This window comes from Lytechinus pictus, chromosome 19 (assembly GCF_037042905.1).
Source record: "Lytechinus pictus isolate F3 Inbred chromosome 19, Lp3.0, whole genome shotgun sequence".
NCBI lineage: Eukaryota > Metazoa > Echinodermata > Echinoidea > Temnopleuroida > Toxopneustidae > Lytechinus > Lytechinus pictus.
Window position 1 is genome coordinate 9312218 of NC_087263.1, and position 23271 is coordinate 9335488.

Sequence of the window (23271 nt, forward strand, 5' to 3'; positions counted from 1 at the left end):
AGTCAATCAATTAACTAAATGAAAATGGCATTTTAGTAGTAGACAGTTTCTATTGACAAGTGGGCGGCAACGGTAAATTTTTTATGAAATGTCTGGCTTGATTTCGACAGAGTTACCGAATACTGATGCTTAAATTTATATCATTGTGTACATGGTGAAAATTAATGATCGTTTAAGTAAGATTGATTATCCAAATAGACAAAGTCTTGACGACTTTGACTCCATTGGTAAGAGCACCCAGATAGCTGTCTATTGTTTAACCTCTCGTTTTCACGCATATGGCAACGCACATAAACAATAACACTTGCATTGCATATTTGCAGCTTTTCACTTTTCTTTCCACGGTACGCATGGGTGCCTTTGCCTTTGTACCTCGTGCAATCGATGGAGAAACAATTCCCAGTGAAAGAGACCGCACCATCACTTGACCTTTATTTAATCGTGTTTCACGCGAAAGTTTAAAACTAGCAATTGAATTGGAAACAAAATATTTCTGTCTTCTGAAGTCGGAAGATCGAAGACGACGAGCCTGTCCCTGTTCGCCAGCGACCGCCGCGCCAGTTCGCCCGGTACGGCACGAGCACCTGTGCTGTGGCTGGAGCCTGCCCTTGAGTTGTGGCCCTGGCCCTGTCCTTCTCACTGGACCCTGAGCATGTTTGGTAGCCGCTCAGCTCAGTCAGAAGAAATTAGTGATTATCTTGTCAGCTTTTGATCTTTCAGCTCAGAACATTTTAAAGTTGACTTAGTAAGACTTTGCAGGAAGGTAGGCCCTATTTTTGGCAGTTGAACTTGAAAGTTGAATGAAGTTTTCATCAAGATTCAATCAGACATTATCAAGTTCAACTTTCAGTCTCATTCAAAATCAAATTCAATTAATAAAACTCATGAAATTTCATTTAACTTTGTGATAGAGAGCGTTAATGTTACTATTGTTAGTGTTTTCTCTAATCCTTCTCTCATACTGATACCGTTACACAAGTAAAAGTATTAGAACCTAATTACCAATCATCAAAAGAAAAGAGTGAATTCTTATGACTATCACATCAGTATCAGCATTTGTCTAGCCAGGCTAGCCTAGGTTCAGTTGAATAGACCTTATCACAAATAGCGTTGGTCGCGTGAGGGCGTATGTCACCGCAAAGGATCACGGGAATGAAAAGGGAGCAAACGCGGAATTAGACGGGAATAACCGTCATTTCTGGGGATTTCCTTCACAATTCTGACATTTCACCATAATGAGTGGAGCCAACGTAGTTCAGCAGAACAACCAAAATACAGAGACTGAAGCTTTTGGTCTAACGCGGAATCTGCTTTTGGGAAGCCATACAACGCCATATGTTTTGTGTAGTGTCACTCAAAATCCAGGCTTTTTTAAAAGTCTGATTTCTTTGTATTGAGATTATTTTGGATACTTGAATGTGGATTTATAGAACAATCTTTGTATCATGATTGCACAGTGAAAGTATGAACTCAAAGCTCACCGTATTTTCCATGTTTTCTGGGGCTAAATTTGGGAAGATTTTGTGGGAAAAGTGAGCATGGTGAGAATCTCCAAAACAGTGGAGGGATCACCTAACAAGTCCTAAGACAAGAGAGAGAGAGAGGTGATTGCGAGTCAATGCCGATCGACTTTAGAAAAGAGAACGTCGGCGATCCGAAGAAAGCCTGAGGCTATTTTTCCATTAAAGAATATTGATGAGAATCAAAATGTAGGCCATGATATATATTTTATCTCCATAACTAACTAGTAAATTTAGCTAGTTTTTTTTTATTTTGGGGGAAATATAGTCCTTTGCAAATTGGACTTTTGCATGAGTTTGATCATTACAAAAATGGGGGGGGGGGGTGAGACTCGAGGATCGAGCGGCCGGAGAGATCAAATAAAAAGTATATTAAAAATAAGCTAGTGTGTATAACTGTATAATATATACATAATATACATATTAAGAAAGATATAAATAGGCTTATGACATGCAGAACTAAAGATTAAGCAAATCCCTGAATTTAAAACATTTTATAATGCCGTATAGGCCCTATAGTATTCTTCATGGTATCCCTCTAAGCTCTCTGTAATTTTATTTTTTCTGACTGAAATTAAGCAGCTGATGGATATTTAATTTATATAAATGATATATATTCCACTGTTTTAATAAAAAAAATATCATTTCAACATTGCATCTTCAATTAATTTCATCGCATTCAGTCACTATAAATTACTTTTTTCACAGATCACCTTCCTCATTTCATTTTTTTTACTTTATTTTTCTCTCATTATACTTTTATCTATTCTCACTTTTTTTTCTATTTAATTCATTATTTTGTCTTTGCAGTATTATAAAATCTTGGGACCAGGCCACTAATAAAAAAACGGCCATGATCCTGAATTACATGCAATAATTATGTATCTGTGAAGAAAACACAGCTCGGTTATAATATCTGAATAAAATCATGATTGAGATAATTATATGAAACATGTATTTTTGACAATCGATTGATATATTACTAAAATATATAACTAGAATAAAGTAATCAAGTTTGTTTTATTGATCATCATTTTATTGTTTTCCTTGGAATTCCGGGACTTTCCTCCATTCCTCGCCGACGTATACTGTCCATGGCATGGGTCGAGAGTGCCCGCAGTCCGTGCAGACAAGCGCACTTTGCACAGTCACAGCTGCAAAGCTCAGAATACGCACAGACAGTGCGCGAAAATGAAACAAAATTGCACTTTTCTTCATAAAATCTGTGGTAATTCTTGCAGCTATGGACAGCACATCTATCTCTGCCACCCATAATTAAGAAGAAAAGTGATGTTAGACTCTGGAACAAATATGACGAGGCGTTTACTGGAAGTTAGCAGAATGTTGGCTGCGGGCGTCGATCGTATTTTGATATAGTACTATGGAAATCGTACACTTTATTGTCGGCTGCTTGCGTTCGCATGGTCGCATCTGGACAATAGCGGTGCTTTTCGATCCCATGATCCTTTGCGTGAATCTATTTGCGATAAGGTCTATCATACATTATTTTTCAGTAGTCGGCTCAACTTCCTCAAGGCATCTATCTTACTTGTTAGACCTTTATTATGTTTGACCCATGTATTCTATTTTTATATTACCAGGTTTTATTGGAAGAATTGTCCAGGTCTGGGGCCAATCACCATGGCTCCAATACACCTAGTTCAAACCTTTGCATCTCAAACAATGTTTGGGGATATCGATGCGAAAAATGTGACTTTCATCATCGATACATCAGGAAGCATGTACCCCTACCTTCCTGCCGTCAAAGATCACCTGAATGAGGTCCTCTTAGCGAGGGCGCATCGAGAGAAAGACTCCATGTTCAATGTGATCGAGTTTGCATCGTCTGTGACACCATGGGCTGATCGGATGGTACGCTGCACACCACCAACGGTCAAGGTTGCTAGTGAGTGGGTCAATAAGCTCTCTTGCTCCGATGGCACGAACACTCTTGATGCCCTCACAGTGGCTTTCTCCGACCCTGTCTGTGAGGCCGTCTACCTTGTCTCGGATGGACTTCCTGACCAGCAGCCGAGGGAGATCCAGAAACAAGTTGCACTGGTCAGCGAAGGCCGCCCGATTCATGCCATCTACCTTACTGGACTGCATATGGAAGTAGCCGCACAGGAGTTCCTGGAGAGCCTAGCTGCTCAAACCCTTGGTACTTTCCATGTCATTAGCATGACCAGACATGGTGCCATTGAGCGGGTCGAAGCGGTTGTGACGTCAGACCATAGTCCCCTCAGAATACAGAAGGCTATGTACAGAAAGCAGCAGGAAGCAGAAATACCTTTGACGACCCTCGACAACCCGCCCATCGCAGAAGAAACAACCTATTCCGTTCAAGGTGGAGTTCCAGCCACAAGCATTAAAACAACTCTAGATAACCCTCCACACGTAAGTAGGATCTCATTCTTTGTTTCAAGGAGATTTGATCATTCCAACATTTGCACTGGAACATTCAATCAAACAAAGGTTTTGGAGGCTCAATCCATTGTTAACACACAGCTTGTCCCTCCATGCCCTTGACTGATCATAAAGTTACATTGTCACTTTTATGTATGATTAAAAAAAAAATAACTATGTGCAAAATTAATATTTGCTTGATTCAGTTTTTTTTGGTGCCACAATTGATTATTTTCAATTACCCATTTTCATCCTATAGTGATACAAGCCATAATGGCTTCAAGTCTAGTTTGTTGTGTAAAATTTCAAATATAGGGCCTATTTATATATTTTTAAGTCGCCATTTAAATATATTGGAAAGGCTAAAAATGATGAAAAATGGAGGCATGGGATGGCTTCCTTTTCAAAGTATGGCATCTTGCTTGAATGCTCCCCAGGGAATGGAGAAATTGTTGCAGGCAAGCCAGGATCCGATGACCACGGTAATAAAAGCGTTAAGCACTTAAATGAAGATAGAGACATTGTATGAATTGCTATTAAAACAAAAGCAGAATGTAGGTATTATCAATTTTTTTATTTTATTTTTTAATTTGTGTCGGTTTTTTTTTCTTTCTTATTATTTTTTTTTATTTGTTATCAATTCGATAATATTTTATTCTATTTTGATAGTCTTTTCAGGTATTAGCCCCCTACTGAAGAAATCCCCATAAACAGGTTCTTGTTTTTAAGTAGAATTTATCTCTTTATAATCATAAATGCGATATTAATCTGTCCATTTGAATTATCTTGACAGAGTGCCACAATAACTTATAAAACTGAAGGTATTGAGAAACCGGTAAAGTACTGCAGTGTGACAACGTCTCTGGACCACAATCCTGTTCCAGAAACAGTTATCGTCAGGGAGTCTTTGGCACCGAGAACTGTTGTTCAGATACCTGCAGCAACTGCATGGGAGACCGTCAGGTAAGTGTCATTCCAGAATGGTACTTGGCTTTGTAATCTCAGCTAAAAAGTTCTACATGTATCTTCAGTATGAAGACACAGGAACAAAATAATGAACTTAACTCTATGAAGTCTGGTAGTGCACTGCTTTATTTACTGGGCTTCCTTGCCTCAGTAAAACTCAGAATTGCATTACAAAATTAGTATTTATTCAAATTACACAAAATCAACCAATGGAAATAAAGAGAATGGAGAAGCCAACTGAAAGAGGAAAAGTCTAATTCATAAAAATAACCAATAAGAGATAGAGGATGGAGATGAATAAGATGTTGGGATGATTACATAATAAGAATGTTGAACAAAAGAATCAGATGTGGGAATGTAATGAATGAACACATCTGAATAGGAAAGGAATGACAGGAGAAACAGGTTGAAAGTCAAATGTAAATGAATGACAACAGAAAATCAAGAATGTAAACAAAGCTGAACTAAATACCAAAGCGTGAACTGTTAATAACTAAACTATTATTAAAGGAAACCAAATGTCAAAACAGTCCTACAATACTGTACAACACATACATACACGTATAGGGGTGAATATGTTTCAGTTTCTTGTCAGTTTAACCAAGGGGGTTTAAATGAGATGTAGTAACAGCAAACAAAATCCCTTTGAACAAGCTTCGAAGCAGCCAGCAGAAAGTATGTCAGGCATGCACTTTGCTCAACATCTCTTGCAATTGTGTAGACAAATGATTCCCGCATGACTCTGCAGCTACAGTATAGGTCATACAGAAAGGGAAATATGATTTTGTGATGATAGTTACTTTTTAGCCGCATCTTGGTCTGGTTATATGTGTAGTACATAATTCGGAGGCATGCGAAAATAAACTATGCAATGTGTCCTGAAATATGACTCAAATTTGCTCGACTGGGCATGTGCGGGCACTCATCTGGCATATACAGTAATGAACAACAATATTCCACCGACCACATTTGAAATTTTCATTCGCCGCAAATGATCGTAAAAGTGTTAAAATCTGGTTTCAGTAAAGGTCAAATTCTTTTTTTTTCACTAATTAAAGGTTAATTGATATAATCTGGGCAAATATCTTGTCGTAATAGTGCTTGGTTATTGATGTTTTGTCATGCATTCAAATTTCAGTTTGGTTATTAATATGAAAGATGGAAAATCGATACAAATGAATATTCGTAAAATTTCACCCCTCGGATTTCTTCAATGAAACTGGCGGCTTCGAAGCTGGACATTAAAAGGGTCCTAATTGCCGTTCTTTCTTTTGTGCTTCTTTAGAAATGAACAGCTGCTTGAATAAATTTGTTGACTGTTGGAACTCCAGTCATAGAATTTCCTTGGTTTAACTAACCCTAGTAATACTGACCCTTCGAAATCTCTTTCATAATTCCATGCCTTTGATAGTTGGATCATAGTATGGATTTTGCATTCTTAATATTTTAGAACTGAGCCTGCGGTCAATCGGATTATCTCAGTCCCACCTATAAGCTCTGTTGAACTGTTGGAGGGGATGAAGGTTTTAGCAAGGAGAGAGAAAGATGGCTATTACTGTCCTGGTACAATCAGAGAAAGGGTAAGAATCTTAGTTCCTTTTTTTTCTTTCAAGATCTGAGGGTACTCGACAAAGATTTAAGTGTGACTAAAAATTGCACTTTTAGATTTCAAGTTGTGTGTGGTAACAATTCATCATTGAATTAGTATTCAATGGTTTAATTTCCTTAGAAAACGTTAAAAACCACATTTCTAGAAAATGTTGTTTTTCTTTCAGATAAATTTTGCAGGAATATTTTTTTTCTGGGCCCCTTACACTCTTAAAATAGTTGGGCAAATAAATGCCCAACTTTCAACTAACCCTGGGCAACATACTGGCCACACAACCATTGGTTAAAATCTGCCCAAATTGGGTAATAAATTTGCTCAATTGGATAATGATTGCCCAGAATATATATATATATTTTTTACCAACATACATTACCCAACACAGTGGAAAGTATGTTGCCCAACATTTTAAGTGTGTAACATTAAGAGATAATTTAATATTCAATTTCAATTGTCACATACAGTAGTTTATCATTGATTTAAAGTTATTGTTCAACTTTTTTATTTTTAGACAGCTTATTCTGATTATTGCAAATGATATATGAGCTGTAAAGTCTCATAATATGATATCCATTCCATGGAAGTATTTTGAAATGAAGATTTTAACTTTGCTTCGACTACCTTAATCCTGACAGCTATCGGCAATGCGCTCCTTCTTGGTGTTCTTCGACAAGGATCCATCAGGAGGGAAATGCCAGCGTCTGCTGCAGGAGACTTCAATATATGATATCAAGGCATACAATGATGCCATGCGGCACCCAGTGGTTCCTGGAGACAAGGTTTTGGCTCCTTGGGAGAAAGCAGGATACCGCTTTGCTCCTGGTATAGTTCTTGATGGCATAGAGGGACGGTCCACTGGATGTGAGTTATTAATCTTTCACCCGTAATGAAAAAAAGTGTTTCAAGCAAAACCATGATTTAACTGCTTTGTGATGATTGATTATTTGTAGCTTCAATTGATCAGATTTTCTTGTTCTAATTGGCATCACTGCTGTTTTCTGCTTTTTTATGCACCATGGACCTGAAGTCAATAAGAATTTTAACAAAATTGTGTTTATAAAAATGTTGGAAATTTTCCAGTTTGCCTAAAAGCATTTTTTTCTCCAAACTTTCAATTACATTTTCAACATAAGGATCTCCCTCTAAATGCTGTATTCTGTAATATTGCCAAATGAAGTAAATCACTGCAATCCAAGTGGGTACAGAAGGTGTTGTTTTTACTGTTGTTTTTTTGTTTACATGTATTTGATATTCTGGAAGGCTCATCATCAAACCTTATTGCATGATTTTATTCCTTTTTCATGAATGGGTTGTTGATATAACTATGCAACACGATACTTATTAATGTTGGTACTCTAACTATTAAAAACTACATTAGAACATAGACTAGGTGCAATAATTTTGATGAATTTTAAACCATGCAACAAAAAATCAACAGATTCATGAAGAACAGAAAATTAACAGCATAGTAAACAACATTGTTTTAGTCATATAGTAAACTTTAATATGAAGAAACATTTAAGACCAACATTTTCATTTTATTAGCATCTATGATGACACCCTTAAAAACAGAAAATGTATTAATTAGTCCTGTTTAAACCCCCCTTCTCTTGTATTGTTGATTTAGGTAATGCTGATTCGAGTCATCTGGTGGTAAGTTTCTTCAATGGTAAAACTGCCAAGGTGACAAAACAAACAGCAATTTGGATACCCCACAGCGAATACGAGCGACACCGAATCGAAATCCAAATGCCACTAACAGCCCGGCACTACGTCGTCAACGACCCAAGCTATGAGCGCTCCATCAGCGGTTACACCGTACCCAGCACGCTTCATGATGATGGAGCTATGGTTGGGTTACCGGTCCTTCAGAAGGGGCGTGTCTACGTCCCCATGGTGATGACAGCGTCCGAGGTTCGGGACTATGGCAGGACTGGTGGCAGTGTCCGGGAGAGCGCGGTGAAAAGCGAGGACATGCACGCGCTGATCCCCGGGACGGGAATGACCCGGCAGGAACTGAACGTCAAGGTCATGAAGCAGCTCATGGACAACAAGATGATGGGGAGTGGCATCCTTAAGGAAGGGGGCGATGCCCACGCCAGTGCCAAGTCCCCGAAGACTTCGACCCTGCAGAAGAGTGTGTCTTTCAACGATGACAGCTTTGGGTTGGACAGCGGGATCAGCTCCATCAAGACTGAACAGGATTTGGAAGAGTTTAAAACGGAAGAGGAGAAACTGGAGAGAGAGGTGGAGGAAATGAAGCAGAAGATTGAAGAATCAAAACGAGAGATATCTTCCTTGATAGGTATGTTCCCTTAGCTAATCATTCTGTATCACTTCAATAATGTGCTGTTTGTGGAGTGTTGTGGCCCAGTGGATTAGTCTCTGGACTTTGAAACAGAGGGTCGTGGGTTCGAATCCCAGCCATGGCGTAATTTCCTTCAGCAAGAAATTTATCCACATTGTGCCGCACTCGACCCAGGTGAGGTGAATGGGTACCCGGTAGGAAGAAATTCCTTGAATGCTCGAGCGCCCGATCAAGGTAGCTGTGCTAAAGCCGGGGTGGTAATAATAATAGCAGGGCTCGCTGGGAAAACAGTTTTCGGAACTGAAGTGGCTACCCTGGGTAAATATGCTGTTATTATTATTATTATTGATAATGATTTTTGTGAGAAAGGACTGATTAAAAGAATGATTAATGAATAGCTGTCATACCTGTCGAAGATCAGGGGAGTGTTTCACTAAACAAATAATGATTATATTGACTATTTGTTAAAAGCTACTGAAATCCTTGCATCTGATTGGCTCAAAATAGATTAGTCTGTGAAAATCGCCGACTATTTGCTTGGTGAAACTCTAACCTGATACCCATTTTCTGAAAGAAAAGAAAGAAAAAAGAATGGATATTCAATCAAAATGCTTTAGAGTGGGTTGCCCAAAGGCTTGCTTCAAAGAGCCTAGTGCAAGCCCCAAAAGATTATACTCTACCAATATCCTACTGTCTCTGTTGTCCTGACTTCAGCTCAACTCTTCACTTGGTGATTGACAACACCTGTTACCTGAGAAAATACCCTATAGCACTCGCATCCTTTGGCAAGGCACTTATATACATTTTCCACTCTCTACCCAGGTGTAGTAAATGGGTACACGGTGCAAAGAAATTCTGTGAATGCTGGAGCGCTCGATCAAGGTAGCCATGTTAAAGCCTGGGTAATGTTAACATTATCATGTGAAGCAGGGCCTGCTGGGAGAACCGTTTCTGACCTGAAGTGGCTACCCCGGGTAAAATATCACATTAATTATGTTATTATACATGTAGATGTCATAATCCCCATGATTGCTGACAGACTTTAATATGCAGATTTCCTTGGGAGCCATCGCCTCAAGGAAAGGTGGATGCATCTTTCTAAGCAGCCAACTGATACTAACTAATCCCCAACTCTCTTTGTATTTTCTTTAATAATTGCTCATCACAGATGCAGGGATTCAGACAATGTCTCTCAGAGACACATCCGTGGGAACGGACTCCTCGCTGCTCTACCATAAAGGGATGCGACGACCGAAGTCTGCCAAGGCCGAGGTCGGCTCGAGGCCGCAGTGGAAGTATTGGAGGCGAATGCAGAAGCCTCGAAGCACACATCAGGAGCTGGTTGGTCCGTTCCGAGATACAGCGTTGGAAGCATCTAAGGATGCTAAGCTGCATGCATCTCCTCAGTCGTCGTATGTCTTTGAAGATAAAGATGTCTACGCTCCCGTGAATAAATCCTCTATGTTTACACCGGTAATGAAGTAGAATTTGTTTTTTGTTTATATGGGGAGGGGAGGGGGGTATTAAAGCGACGTTGGCTCAGTCGGTATTGTGTCTGCTTGTCAAACCAAAGGTCGTGGGTTCAAGTCCACCCCAGGCAGATGACTGAAGCCTGTGATGTGTGTAAACGTCTCTACTTTGTTCTATAGATGTAGGCTGTGTTACAGTGGAAAACACTCCTTCCCTCAGATAAGACGTTAAAAGGAGGCCCTGTGTAGAGGAAAGTCACCACCTTTGCATGTTCAGAACCCACTGCACTATTCGTAGAATAGGGGGGAACCCCAGTGTTGTGGTCCATCTGCACTCCCCCAATCAGTTATATCGGGAGGAGATACCTGTGCGGCATAGTGATTCGGTTCACTTTTCGCCTCCCAGGCACAGGTGATGTCAAACAAATAATAATACATAATATATTTAACTATCATTGACTGCAGTCATTTAATTTTGTCCCCGGGGATTTAAGCTCTCAAAATAGCCGATCTAAATTATGGTTAATGGGGCAGAAGTTCTCTAAGCAGGCACAAAACATGTGCTTAAGGTTTGAAAGCTTCGCAAATAGTATGTTGGAGTCGCTTTGGTGTCATTTTTCATTCAGGGCTAGGTTTAGAGTGATTTTTTCAATCAATTCATTCTTCAGGTTGATGATGACTATTCACCGGTCCGGACCGACCGCGCCCAGGTGGAGTGGGAGATGCGGAGGCCACGCCCCCGCACTGCCCATGTCGGCCCCTTTCGTGATACCGCCCTCGAGGCTCCGATGGAAGCCAAGCTGCAGACGACGTACCATGAAGATCAGGGTCCCTTCAATAGATCAGCAGTCTTTACTCCGGTAAGTAACGTTGTCCTATATTCACAGGGATGGTGGCAGGGTATATTTATGGGGGAGGGGGGGGGGGACAGGGACCCAACAATGATATATTTTCACCATTGAAGTAAAGGGGTATCATAGAATTTCATGGCCTATATCTCTCTTTTTGAAAGCTTTCTTTCTAACTTTTTTCCTTTCTTCTTTTTCCATTCCTTGAAATATTATAGGTGGCTGTTTTCCCCCCTTAGCGCCTCCACTGCATAACGGGGTTTAATGCACTTTTGGTCTAAAAGCTATCTTCATTTTTTTTTAAAGCATGTATACACATTGGTATCCATAATGAATCAAGCATGGTAATTTATTTAATGTAAGATAAAAAGAGCAATGTACATGTAGATTTTTTAAAATGCTGTGGTCATGGGCCATGCCGGTAATCCAACCCATGACTTTCATTGGGTAGTCGGACACCTTAGGCCACTCGGCCACAGCACCTCGCCTATCATCATTCATTAAAAACAAAATCTGTATTTGCATGAAATATTTGGCATATACACTCCCCTCCAAAAGTTTGGGAACACCTGCCTTCAGTGTGTGTTTTTCGAACTTTGGTAAACTTTACTGAGGTTAAGCCTCATAGTACAGCTGTATTTTTATTTTAAAGTGAAGGCTACACACCAGTGTACATTTTATCATTGATTCAAACAAATTCAAAGCTCTTAAGGGACGTGCAGCTGCCAAAGAGGGCAGGCTACCAGTCAAGATGGCATTCTCTAAAAAATGCTTATTTCTTTTAACATTGTTCTGTTTGGGGTTCTTTTCTGAAATTCTTCCCATTATTTTGTGAATGTTTCAGCAGATGTCCTCAGAATTTGTTACTCAGTATTGTTCATAAGACAGTTAATTTATGGAAATCTGCATCTTTATCCTGGAAAACATCTGAACTTGACAAATGCCTAATCCTTCTTTAAAGAAAATACATGGAAGTGGAGTAGACATCAGTGCAATTTGAAATTCATGAATTCAAAAGTTATTCAGAGTTTTTTACACTTATTCCAGTGCACCTTCACTCATTTTGCCTATTCAGTTTTCTAAGTCAGAAGTCAGTCACAAAATTAAAATGGCTAAGACAAGACAGCTTTGTTTGGAAACACGTCAGTCAATAGTAGTTTTGAGGAAAGAAGGCTACTCCGTGCAAGAAATAGCCAGGAAACTCAAGATCAGTATCCATGCGGTTCACTACAGCCTGAAACGCAAAGAGGCCACTGGGTCTAATGGGAACAGGAGACGAAGTGGTAGGCCAAAAACAACATCTCCTGCTGAAGATAAATACATTCGGGTGAGCAGTCTGCGCAACCGTTGTCTGACTTGCCCACAAATTACAGCTGACCTCAACAACACCCGTGAGATGCCTGTATGTTCTTCAACTGTTAGAAGACGTCTCTGTGGAGCAGGGCTGATGGGCTGTGTAACTTCAAGGAAACCACTCCTCAAAGAAAAGAACCGGAAGAAAAGGCTTGCTTGGGCTAGGAAGCATAAAGACTGGTCTTTGGAGCAGTGGCAGAAGGTTCTTTGGTCTGATGAATCAAAGTTCGAGGTGTTTGGCAGCAAGCAACGTACCTATGTGAGACGGCGAAAGAGAGAAAAGATGCTACCCCGGTGCATCAAGCCAACTGTGAAACATGGTGGTGGTAATGTCATGGTTTGCGGTTGCTTTGGTGCAGGAAAGGTAGGCAGCTTGCACAGAGTAGAGGGTATCCTCAACCAGCACGGCTATCATTCAATCCTACAGTGGAAGGCCATCCCTTCAGGGAAACGCCTGATCAGAGAAGGATTTGTTTTCCAGCAGGACAATGACCCAAAACACATGTCAAGACTATGCAAAGACTACTTGAAGAAAAAGGAAGAGAAGCAAGTCCTGGAAATCATGGATTGGCCACCCCAGTCCCCAGATCTCAATCCCATCGAGTATTCCATCAAATTTTCCATATCAGCGAAACACTGAGTATTGTTTAATTTTATTTGTGTGTCTGACTTCTGACTAGGAAAAGGAAAAATGAATGAAGTTGCACATGTTTTAGTGTAAAAGCTCTGAATAACTACAATAACTGCATGTAATAAAAGAAGTTGGCATTTTGAGAGAATGCCATCTTGACTGGTAGCCAGCCATTTAAGAGAGTATAAATTTGTTTGAATCAATAACAAAATTTACACTGCTGCATAATCTTCACTTTAAAACAAAAATTCAACTATGCTATGAGCCTCAATATCAATAAAGTCTACCAAGTATATAAAAGCACATACTGAATGCAGGTGTTCCCAAACTTTTGGAGGGGAGTGTATAGGATGTGGATTTCCCACCGACTGGTTTTTGTCTCACCTGCATAGCAGAGTGAGACTATAGGCGCCGCTTTTCCGACGGCGACGGCGGCGTCAACACCAAATCTTAACCTGAGGTTAAGTTTTTGAAATGACAGCATAACTTAGAAAGTATATGGACCTAGTTCATGAAACTTGGCCATAAGGTTAATCAAGTATTACTGAACATCCTGCCTGAGTTTCATGTCACATGATCAAGGTCAAAGGTCATTTAGGGTCAATGAACTTAGACCATGTTGGGGGAATCAACATCAAAATCTTAACCTAAGGTTAAGTTTTTGAAATGTCATCATAACTTAGAAAATATATGGACCTAGTTCATGAAACTTATACATAAGGTTAATCAAGTATCAATGAACATCCTGCTTGAGTTTCACATCACATGACCAAGGTCAAAGGTCATTTAGGGTCAATGAACTTTGGCCGAATTGGGGGTATCTGTTGAATTACCATCATAACTTTGAAAGTTTATGGATCTAGTTCATAAAACTTGGACATAATAGTAATCAAGTATCACTGAACATCCTGTGCAAGTTTCAGGTCACATGATCAAGGTCAAAGGTCATGTTAAGGTCAAAGAACTTTGGCCACGTTGGGGGTATTTGTTGAATTGCCATCATATCTCTATAAGTGTATTGGTCTAGTTCATAAAACGTGGAAATAAGAGTAACCAAGTATCACTGAACATCTTGTGCGAGTTATAGTAGTTTTCAAAATCAGCACTGCTGCTATATTGAATCGCGTGATGCAGGTGAGACGGCCAGAGGCATTCCACTTGTTAATTATGCATGCCAATTGCTCCCTCTGCAGGTGAACCACTCCCAGGTGCGGAGTGACAGGGCTATGATAGAATGGGAGAATAAACAGCCCCGCCCCCCGCCACCCCAAGCTCAGCGACAGAAACCGGGAAGAACCGTTACTGATGCTGTCGGTAAGAATCTTTTGAATATTTTTACCTGGTTTCAAATTTTTTAGTGTAAACATGAGAAGTGAAGTATTATTGTTGATGGAGGTGATAGTACAAATTATACAACTCCAAAGATTTTTCTGTAATCTGATTGGTCCAAATCAGATCACATGATATTCAGGGAATTGCACCATTGCATCCAAAATGCACTATCCTGCACTCCGATTTCAGAGTGCAGGATAGTGTGAGTTCTGGAATTATCTGTTATCTAGAATTGAGATCAAATATAGCATTTGGGGCAACTCAGTAACATGGGTGAGGGGGGGGGTTGTATAAAACAAACAATATACGCATTCTTGTGCATAGGGCCTAAATAATGAACTCTGTGCTCGTCTCGCCAAATGGATATACTGCGGACCTCGGTGCGGTTTATCCATTGGCTCTTCTCGCACATCGTTCATTATTTGGCCCTGCATGCACGCGCCTACGTCCATTATTTGTATACTATAATTTCCAAGGTTAATCAAAGCAGAGTTTAATAAGGAAAGATAGTGATGTTGAAAGTGATACTTCTTCCAGAAACTTTATTGATTTCACCACACAGAAAAGACAGTAGGCCTACATTCTTCTGCCAAATAAGATTATATATACATGTAAGATTGATTTCAACCTCTCACTAATAATCTTATCGTGAATGATATCCTTTGTTTTGTTCAGGAACAAGGGACCAGATACGGGAAGCAAAAGAGAAGAGTTATATCGAGTTCCGACGGATGCAGACTGTCAAAAGGGAGTATACCTGGTATGTGAAAGGCCAACAAGAAAATAAAATGAGGGAAGCCAGGGACGAACGATGCAGGTAAGACTTTTTAGAAAATCATTCTTAAACTTAGAAATTTGTTGGTTTGAGTTCAGTAAAAATGTTATTACTTTCTGAAGTTTTAAAGATATTGTACACATTTTTGTTCTCCATTGCTGCTTTTCATTTGATAGTATGAATTGAATTAAGAAATAAATATTAAACTCCTCAAATTGGCAACATTTTTGTGTGTTTTTTTTTTTAAATAAGATTTTGTTCAATTATGGAATTTTCCTGTAAATTTATCATATCTCTTTATTAATTTTCTTAAACATATATTTCCGGATTTTGTTTATTACATTCTTTGGGGGTTCAATGTTTCATTTTTCATACTTACAAAGGTCATCCAGTTATATTCCTTGCATGTATACAGACACAAGTGATTAGGGTGATTGATTGTACTTTCTCTTCAGATTTGTACTGTTTAGTTATATTTCACTATGTTCTTGTGGTGCGACAAAGGCCTATATGGCTATCACATCGTGACCATGCAAGCAACCGATTTTGGCTGAACTGTATTTTAAGGTCTTTGAACCTTACACATCCGCACATACGCTTCCCATAGTCATAGTATATGTATATGCCTTACATGAACCTAGGGAACATTTTAACATCCTTTCCCAAGGGATATCTTCATGTTCCTATCCTCTCTCAGATGTTTTTGTTTGAAGCCATCATGTATTTTTCTTACAATAACTGTTCTAATGGAATTTGTTGACATTCGCCAAAAGTTGAAAATTTCTGCCTCACACCTCACTTTTAGCCCTAATTCTAATTCTCACATTATTCTGAAGTGAATACCCTATCACAACCATTAAGGATGTATTTAACTGAGGAGCAAATGCTTGTGACTGTAGCAATGTTCATATTCATCAACTTTTTTTTTTATACTTATGTTGCAGAAGCCTTCAAATGTTTGTTTTCAACATCAAAATTTATTTAATCGCAAACTGTTTTGGAACAGATAAAAGTGTGTCGTTAAGAAGATTTATTCTTTAGTGGGTTGATTTTGATCAGGGAGCCATGTGGTCGCTTACATTGGCAAATCAAAATGTTTTCAGCAACATCGTCTTACAATTGTTTGAAAAGGTTTACATGTGCATACATGTACATGTATGACTGATTTGCAAAATTATTAGCAACTATTTTCAGAAAAGACAGATTCCCAAAGAAATTGTTCAATCTTTTGTTGAAGTCTTTGATATTGTCGAAAAGTTCTTTGCGACAAGAAATCTGTTTTCAGACATTTCTTACAACCATTTATGAACCTTCTGAAACCTGTTGGTGGATATAGAATCTGCTCTTTTGGCTAGCATTGGTCTCTCAGTTACATGTAGATACCACCCCCGCCCACACTAACCCTATATTAGGGCAATTCCATAAAATATGTATGTCCGGCCCCATGTATGTGAGACCTTCATGACATTTTCTGTTTCTAATTTCTGGTTCTTATGACAGTCTGCAATGCTCTCAAATGACCATGACTTGGTAATTTTATGAAGTGAAGAAAGAATCGAGAAAAATGGGGGTGGGACGTACAAAAAGGTTGATTATTTTACAGAATTGCCCTATATCGTCCATGAATTAAAACAAGTGTAATTGTTGAAGGTGTACATGTTAGGTCGCAATTTCTGAGTGATTGCTCTACGTGTCTTTTTTTCCATCTCGAATCTTTCCGCTTCCTATGCAGTACTCAAAGCTTTGAAAAATCCTTGACAATAAACACGGAAGCAAGCATGTACCAGTAAGCAGAAAAAGAGACTTATATTAAACTGTTCTCTGAAATAGAAGAGATCTATAGAGATCTTCTTTAGTCTTTCTTGTATTCTGTCTGTTTAGATCTTAGAACCAGGTGCATGTAGGCACTAACTCTTTGCAGGGCAGTTCATATTCTCTTGGTCTAGAAGCATTTGGTCTGCTTTTCAGAAAGCCTAATACTACATGGATATGGACAAATCCCATGTGGTCTATAAATTTGGTCTAGTTGCCATTGGTCTAGGCTCTAATTGGTCTAGTTCTCATTTAGACTAATGCCCAGTTGGTTGTATTTCCACATCATCTACTTACTGTTTGCACTTTGTCAAATTAAAATTTGGTTAGTAAACAGTTGATCCAATAATGCATTAGACGAAGTGGTTTATAGATGAATGGGTATCAGGCTAAGAGTTCCATGACATGCTCCGGCGACAATTGCTTCGATAAAAAATCTGCACGTTAAGCCATATATAAAACCTAACCTCCCAAACTTATTTAATTTATTTAAAACAGTTGTTACAACAATTGGGGTATCTACTCTGTATAGCTGCTGAAAAGCCGAATTGCAGAACCCTTAAAAAATTTACATGAAAATACATTAAAATAAAAAAGCCCTAATTCAGCAAAACACATAGAAATGTTGTTTATCATATTGGGGATGCATGTATTAAATCATGACATGCATCCCCATCATGATCAACCAAAAGTTAAGATACATGCAGCCAAAAAAATGTAAATAGAACAATAAACGAAATTCATTCACCATTCAAGCATATCAGGAAAAATCAGTTAACATGAGAATTTTATGATATAAATAAATGTTTGACATTTTTTAGCTTCCCATAATTTTAGTACAGGGTTAGGCCATGGCACATGATAAACTCGACTTGAGAACACGGGCAGCTTATCTGTTTAGATCTTAGAACCATGAGGGTACTAACTCTAGACCTATGCAGAGGTACACTGTAGAGCTGGGAGTGTTTCATGAAATAGCTAGTCATTTATTTTCTAGTCATTTATTTTACAACAAGCTACTGAAATCCTTGCATCTGATTGGCTCAGAGCAAATTAGCCAGGAAAAATCACTGACAAGTTGCTTTATGAAACACTCCCAAAGGAATTTATATTTCAAAGCAAATATGAAGAATTGTGCCAATAAACAAATGTATTACTTCTAACAATACTACAGTAAAAATAAGAGTAGATTGATTCAATGTTGTTTGTAAGATGGAAAGCCTCCATGTTTTTTTAGCTTTTCTTATTCAGAGTCTTGAATACATAAAAGAGAATTATTATGTTGTCATTGTCCTATTATTATATTAGTTTTTAATTGATTTTGCTTTGATATGTGTTGCATGCTATCACAATATTTACACATGATATCATATACATGTAGACATGTGTATGCATGCTTGTTTTATGTCTTTATCACCAGTATGAACAATTATCTCTTAATGGTATCTACTTTCCTTTGCTATTTGCATGTGTATGGCTAGCTTACTTTGTAATTGAATGTAAATTCTTTGACCATGAACGTATTTGTTTAATTATTTTGATATTTTATATCTTTTTCTCGAGACGCTCTATTTTAGATATAACTTTAGACAGGTTCTTTAAAGATATCTTTATGAGCTTAAACTTTTGTGCATTTTTCTCCTGAATTTCAACAATCTGTTATGATAGTATAATATCGGTAATATTTTGTTTTTTATTATCATAGTGCTGAATACATTGAAACAGTGTCTGCAAAAGCTTTACAGATATGAGTTATTGTGAATCCACTAGGAATTAATCAGTCGCCCAGCAGAATGACATATTAAAGTGATATCATACACATAATTCAAATTCACAAGATATTCAATACAGTGCATTTATCTTCTTTTTTTTAATTAAATAACAAAATTTAAATTTTTTTACTTCCACAGACAGTACGCAGCTGATGTGACCCGGCGCGATGTCCAACGTCAAATGGACAGTGAGGCAAAAATGGAGCAGGTTCAAGCCGCGAAGAGTGCAGTTAGTGGGACTATCGCGAAACGTCAGAAGGAGTTGGCGGTACAGAACGGCTCACGAGAGCAGAGGAGGATCGATGCTTTGAGGACCAGGAATGAGAAGAGAATGGACGTTCAGAGACAAAAAGACCAAGATTTACGTGATGCGATTCGGCATAAAGAGGTACCTATTCACTTTTACTTGTTTCCCAAAGTGTAATGAATTTTTTAGATACACTATTTCTGGTATGACTACATCTCAATACTACACTATCTGCATATATAATGCTTGGGTAATTACCGTCTGTCTCTTCATTAAAAAAAGGGAATTGAATCCATTTTTTTTGTAGCATTGCCAATTTAGAATGTGTAATGATTGTTACCCAGCAGTCCTCAAATTGGCAATAGTTTACATGTAGGATATTGAGAAATAAAGAATTTCTTTTAAGTGGAGGTATAAAGCCTTTAGAATACTCATTTTTTCTGCCGTCCATTGCTTGTGGTTCAGTGGTAACCGTAAAAGCATTAAAGCTTTACACTACACTGGTGCATTGGCTCAAATCCTGCACTTGATGAATAATATTGATAATAATTTCTTTGGCTATAAATTGATAACAATAGAGTTTGTGTTGAAATCAAACCTGATGACAGTGAATATATAAAATAAGAAACTTTAATAAACGTTTGGTTGGTCTGGCAGATTTAATGGCAGCTGGGTATGATGACAAATTAGGCCGAAGACGTATTGCAGTGATAAAATTGGAATAAATATTCTACTAAAACTTTGTTTAAATCTATAGGAGGTTAAACTTCAACGACAGGAAGATCGTTCCCAGCAGCACGTTGAGCGTCTGTGCGAACGCCGTGAGCAGGAGGCTGCACGAGACCTGCAGATGCGCAACAAAGAGTTGAGCAGGAGGTCTCACTTCCGTAACATCGAGCGACAGAACCAAGAGCGCAAGGATATCAGGATCGCGATGAAGGAGCAACGCAACGAGGAATTCCGCTCGCAGGTTCTACCGTAAGGAATTACCATTGCACAATTAAAAGTATAATATTCAATGTTTATATCAAGTTGGGTAGCCTGGTTGTGGAAAGATCTAAAGCCCCATCACACTTATTCAGAATCAGCAGGAATTAAGCAGAAGCTGGAACGAAAAAAATATTTTAAAAATCTAGAAATTTTTGGGAGGAACTTATGAATTCACCAAACTGGAGTTGAAATTCAGTAAATTGACCAGGTGAATCATCATACACTAGTCAAAATGAACCGCAATGGAGTCAGATTGATAATTCGTGCTACATTCTTGGACATTCTAAATATTCTGACTGCATTCTGAGTGCATTCAAAATATTTTTGTCATTTCTTTTGGCCGTCCCAAAGGTTTTGGTCATGTTCAAATTTTTTGAGGGGTAGTTTCGAACGGTGATCAAAGTAGATTTAAATGACCAACTGGTGGTCGAACAATAGTCCTTTCATTCCGGCCAATTCTGCTTGATTCGGAATAAGTGTGATGGGGGCTTTGCTAAATGACAAAGGCCTGCAGGCCATCCTTTCCGAACCCACCCTAAAAACCATTTACAAATTTGAATCCTGACCAACTCTGGAAACAGTTTTTCAGGTGTCATTTTCAATCTTGTAAATAGCATACATAAAGAAATGTATATTTTAGCATATTAACGCCGACAACTCGTTTGAGATTATGTGGACATAGTTGCTGCCTTTCATGAAATCTACGCGATGAATCAAATTTATTTGTTTTTATAAGGTGTGATTGTGCCAAGAAAATTACTTATGTTTTGATTATCTTGTTTGTGTTTGATTCATAATCCAGTTTACTTCATGCCTGTTTTCATCCAAAATTTGAAGTATAAATGAAACCTTGTCTGCCAAGCACCACATTGTGTGGAAATCCTACATTTTTTAAATATTTTTTTATAATACTAACAGTGGGTGTCATACTGGGGAGTGTTTCACGAAGGACTTGTCAGACGTTAAATCCGACTGTTGTAAAATTGCAACAGAATATTTGCAATCGATTGCAAATATTTTCTTGCAACACTCCTCAAGAGATACAAATTGAAATCGATTCAAATTTAAGTCTGATTTTAATGTACCACAACTCTTTCTTAGACTGGGTCCTGGTACCATGTCATAGAAATTGTAAATAAACAATTATCACTGTTACAGGCTGCTTAAACTGAGATATTTCATTGGCTGATACCAAAATTGTCATAGAAATTTGATGAAAGTTTTGTGAAACCATGTCCTGGCCTTCATAAATTTGTGTCTGCAAGGAATGAGGAATCATTAAAAGCAAACTCAGGACATGCTATTATTCTATATTTCAGGTTGAAACGATCACCTTGATTTTATATCCCTCTTTCATTTTCTATACAAACTTTGAAAGTTAAGAAGGTACATGTATGTGTAGTTGCAGGTTCAAAAGTATTTCTTGTACCTGGACAGTATACATGTGCATCTATGATTCTTTCATATAATTAAAAAGAAAAAGCTAAATATAACTACACGTAGTTGCAGGCACAATCCAACTTCTAGTACATGAGTGATTGATTCTTATGCATAATAGTGTGTTTAAAGAATTTTTTGCATGGATTTTAATTATGTCTGTACATGTACATTTAAATTAGTTGGTTGTGATGGTGAAGCCCAAACCAATGTGTTTTGCCCAGTGGAATTGTAGACTGTACGGTACTTTTATATATACATGTATTTAAGACAGTGGAATCATAAACATCTAAATCCTGTTTTATAAACAGTTACGGCTATGGCATCATTGAATATACCATTGGATCCTTGATTTTGGTTAGCTACTTAACCATCTTACAATGACAAATTTACTGTATTGTATTCCTCAGTTTTCTGTAATGAAGCCCCAAGTCTTTTCTATATGTATACATGATTATCAACTATTTAAAAAAAGACTCTAGTAAACAGCACTCTTTTAATTGGACAATGTATGTGTTATATTTTTAATGATTTTAAAAAATTTTATGAGTAAAGTTATTGTAATTATTTTTTATTTATACTAGGGCAAGGCTTTTTTCTCATTCTTATCTATCTTCAAGCTTTCCAAGTCTATAAAATTTTGTTTTTATGTTAATCACAGATATATAAACTACACAGAGCTTTCATAACATTAATTATCATCTTTTAAATTTGGCAAAGACTTATGAACTTTAATGATAATTTAATTGACATGAATTAGATGTTTCATATTTATTTTAGTTTCGATGATGAAATAATTTTGTGAAATATTTAATGAAATAGAGTCATTGTATATACATGTACATAGAATATTTGTATTGCAAAGCTTTAGAATTATGCATATATATATATATATAATAGAAAATATTTTGATTAACATTTTAATAGACCTATAAACTAGTATGTATGTATAGAGAACAGAGTCATGATAAGTACTGATAAGAGAAATGTTTTTATTTCTTATAGATAATAATCATGCTAAGAAGTATATATGTAAGAAATGTGGTAACAAAAGACATCATGATCGTACTCCATATACTAGTAGATTGGCATTTGTTTGAAAAAAAAATTGAACTAAGGAATGGAAAATGAATTTGAGATTTTTTTTGTATTGGTCAATGTGATACATGTATTTACTATGATATTTTTAGGAAGGAGAAAAGTTAATAAGCAAGGACTCTGCTAATATTTGAAATGGTCTGTGTAGAAATGATCAGGAGTGTGTCAATATTTTTTAAACATTGACTTGGTGTTTTTGTTGTTAATATAATCTATATTGTAATGTATAGAATGGCTATTGAATATCATTGATTAGTTATATGTGTTGAAATGTGTATAAAAAGATAAACTGCATATCTAATCTTTTAAAAGTCTATATAATGTTAATATAATCGTTATTGTAAGGCATATTTTTTGTGATGAGATTAGAATGGCTATTGAATATGATTGATTAGTTAACATGAATGTACATGTACTGATATGTGTTAAGATACATGTACATGTAGATACACTGCCTATAAAGCTCTTTTTAAAAGTCTATTGTGTCTATAATATTGGTCAACTAGTAGCATAATCATGTAATGTAAATAGTTTACTTGAGTAAACTTGAGTGTAAACATGGACCAGAGAGTAAATTTGTTTGATACAGTATGTGTTGATATGTGATGTAAACAAAAATAGGAATTAAGATTCAGATAGATATACATGCATCTTGCGTTTCCTAGTATGTTGGATTAAATGCTGAATTGTGCATTCGCTTA

The 23271-nt window shown here is 37.5% G+C and overlaps 1 protein-coding gene across 1 annotated transcript; it reads left to right on the forward strand.

The window, feature by feature from the left end:
- LOC129282700 (uncharacterized) lies at window positions 1–23271 on the forward strand. The gene is made up of 12 exons (XM_064113749.1): window positions 1–763; window positions 3122–3917; window positions 4720–4889; window positions 6343–6472; window positions 7134–7359; window positions 8126–8803; window positions 9975–10279; window positions 10944–11135; window positions 14301–14421; window positions 15115–15256; window positions 18937–19186; window positions 19803–23271. Exons 2-12 carry the CDS (start codon window positions 3162–3164, stop codon window positions 20025–20027), a joined length of 3195 nt encoding a protein of 1064 aa, XP_063969819.1. The 5' UTR covers window positions 1–763; window positions 3122–3161; the 3' UTR covers window positions 20028–23271.

Excerpts from the sequence above, each read along its gene's own strand:
- LOC129282700 (XM_064113749.1), top strand. The coding sequence starts at position 3,162 with ATGGCTCCAATACACCTAGTTCAAACCTTTGCATCTCAAACAATGTTT. Across the intron at positions 7,360-8,125 it reads AGAGGGACGGTCCACTGGAT|GTAATGCTGATTCGAGTCAT; the intron begins GTGAGTTATTAA and ends TTGTTGATTTAG. Across the intron at positions 10,280-10,943 it reads AATCCTCTATGTTTACACCG|GTTGATGATGACTATTCACC; the intron begins GTAATGAAGTAG and ends TTCATTCTTCAG.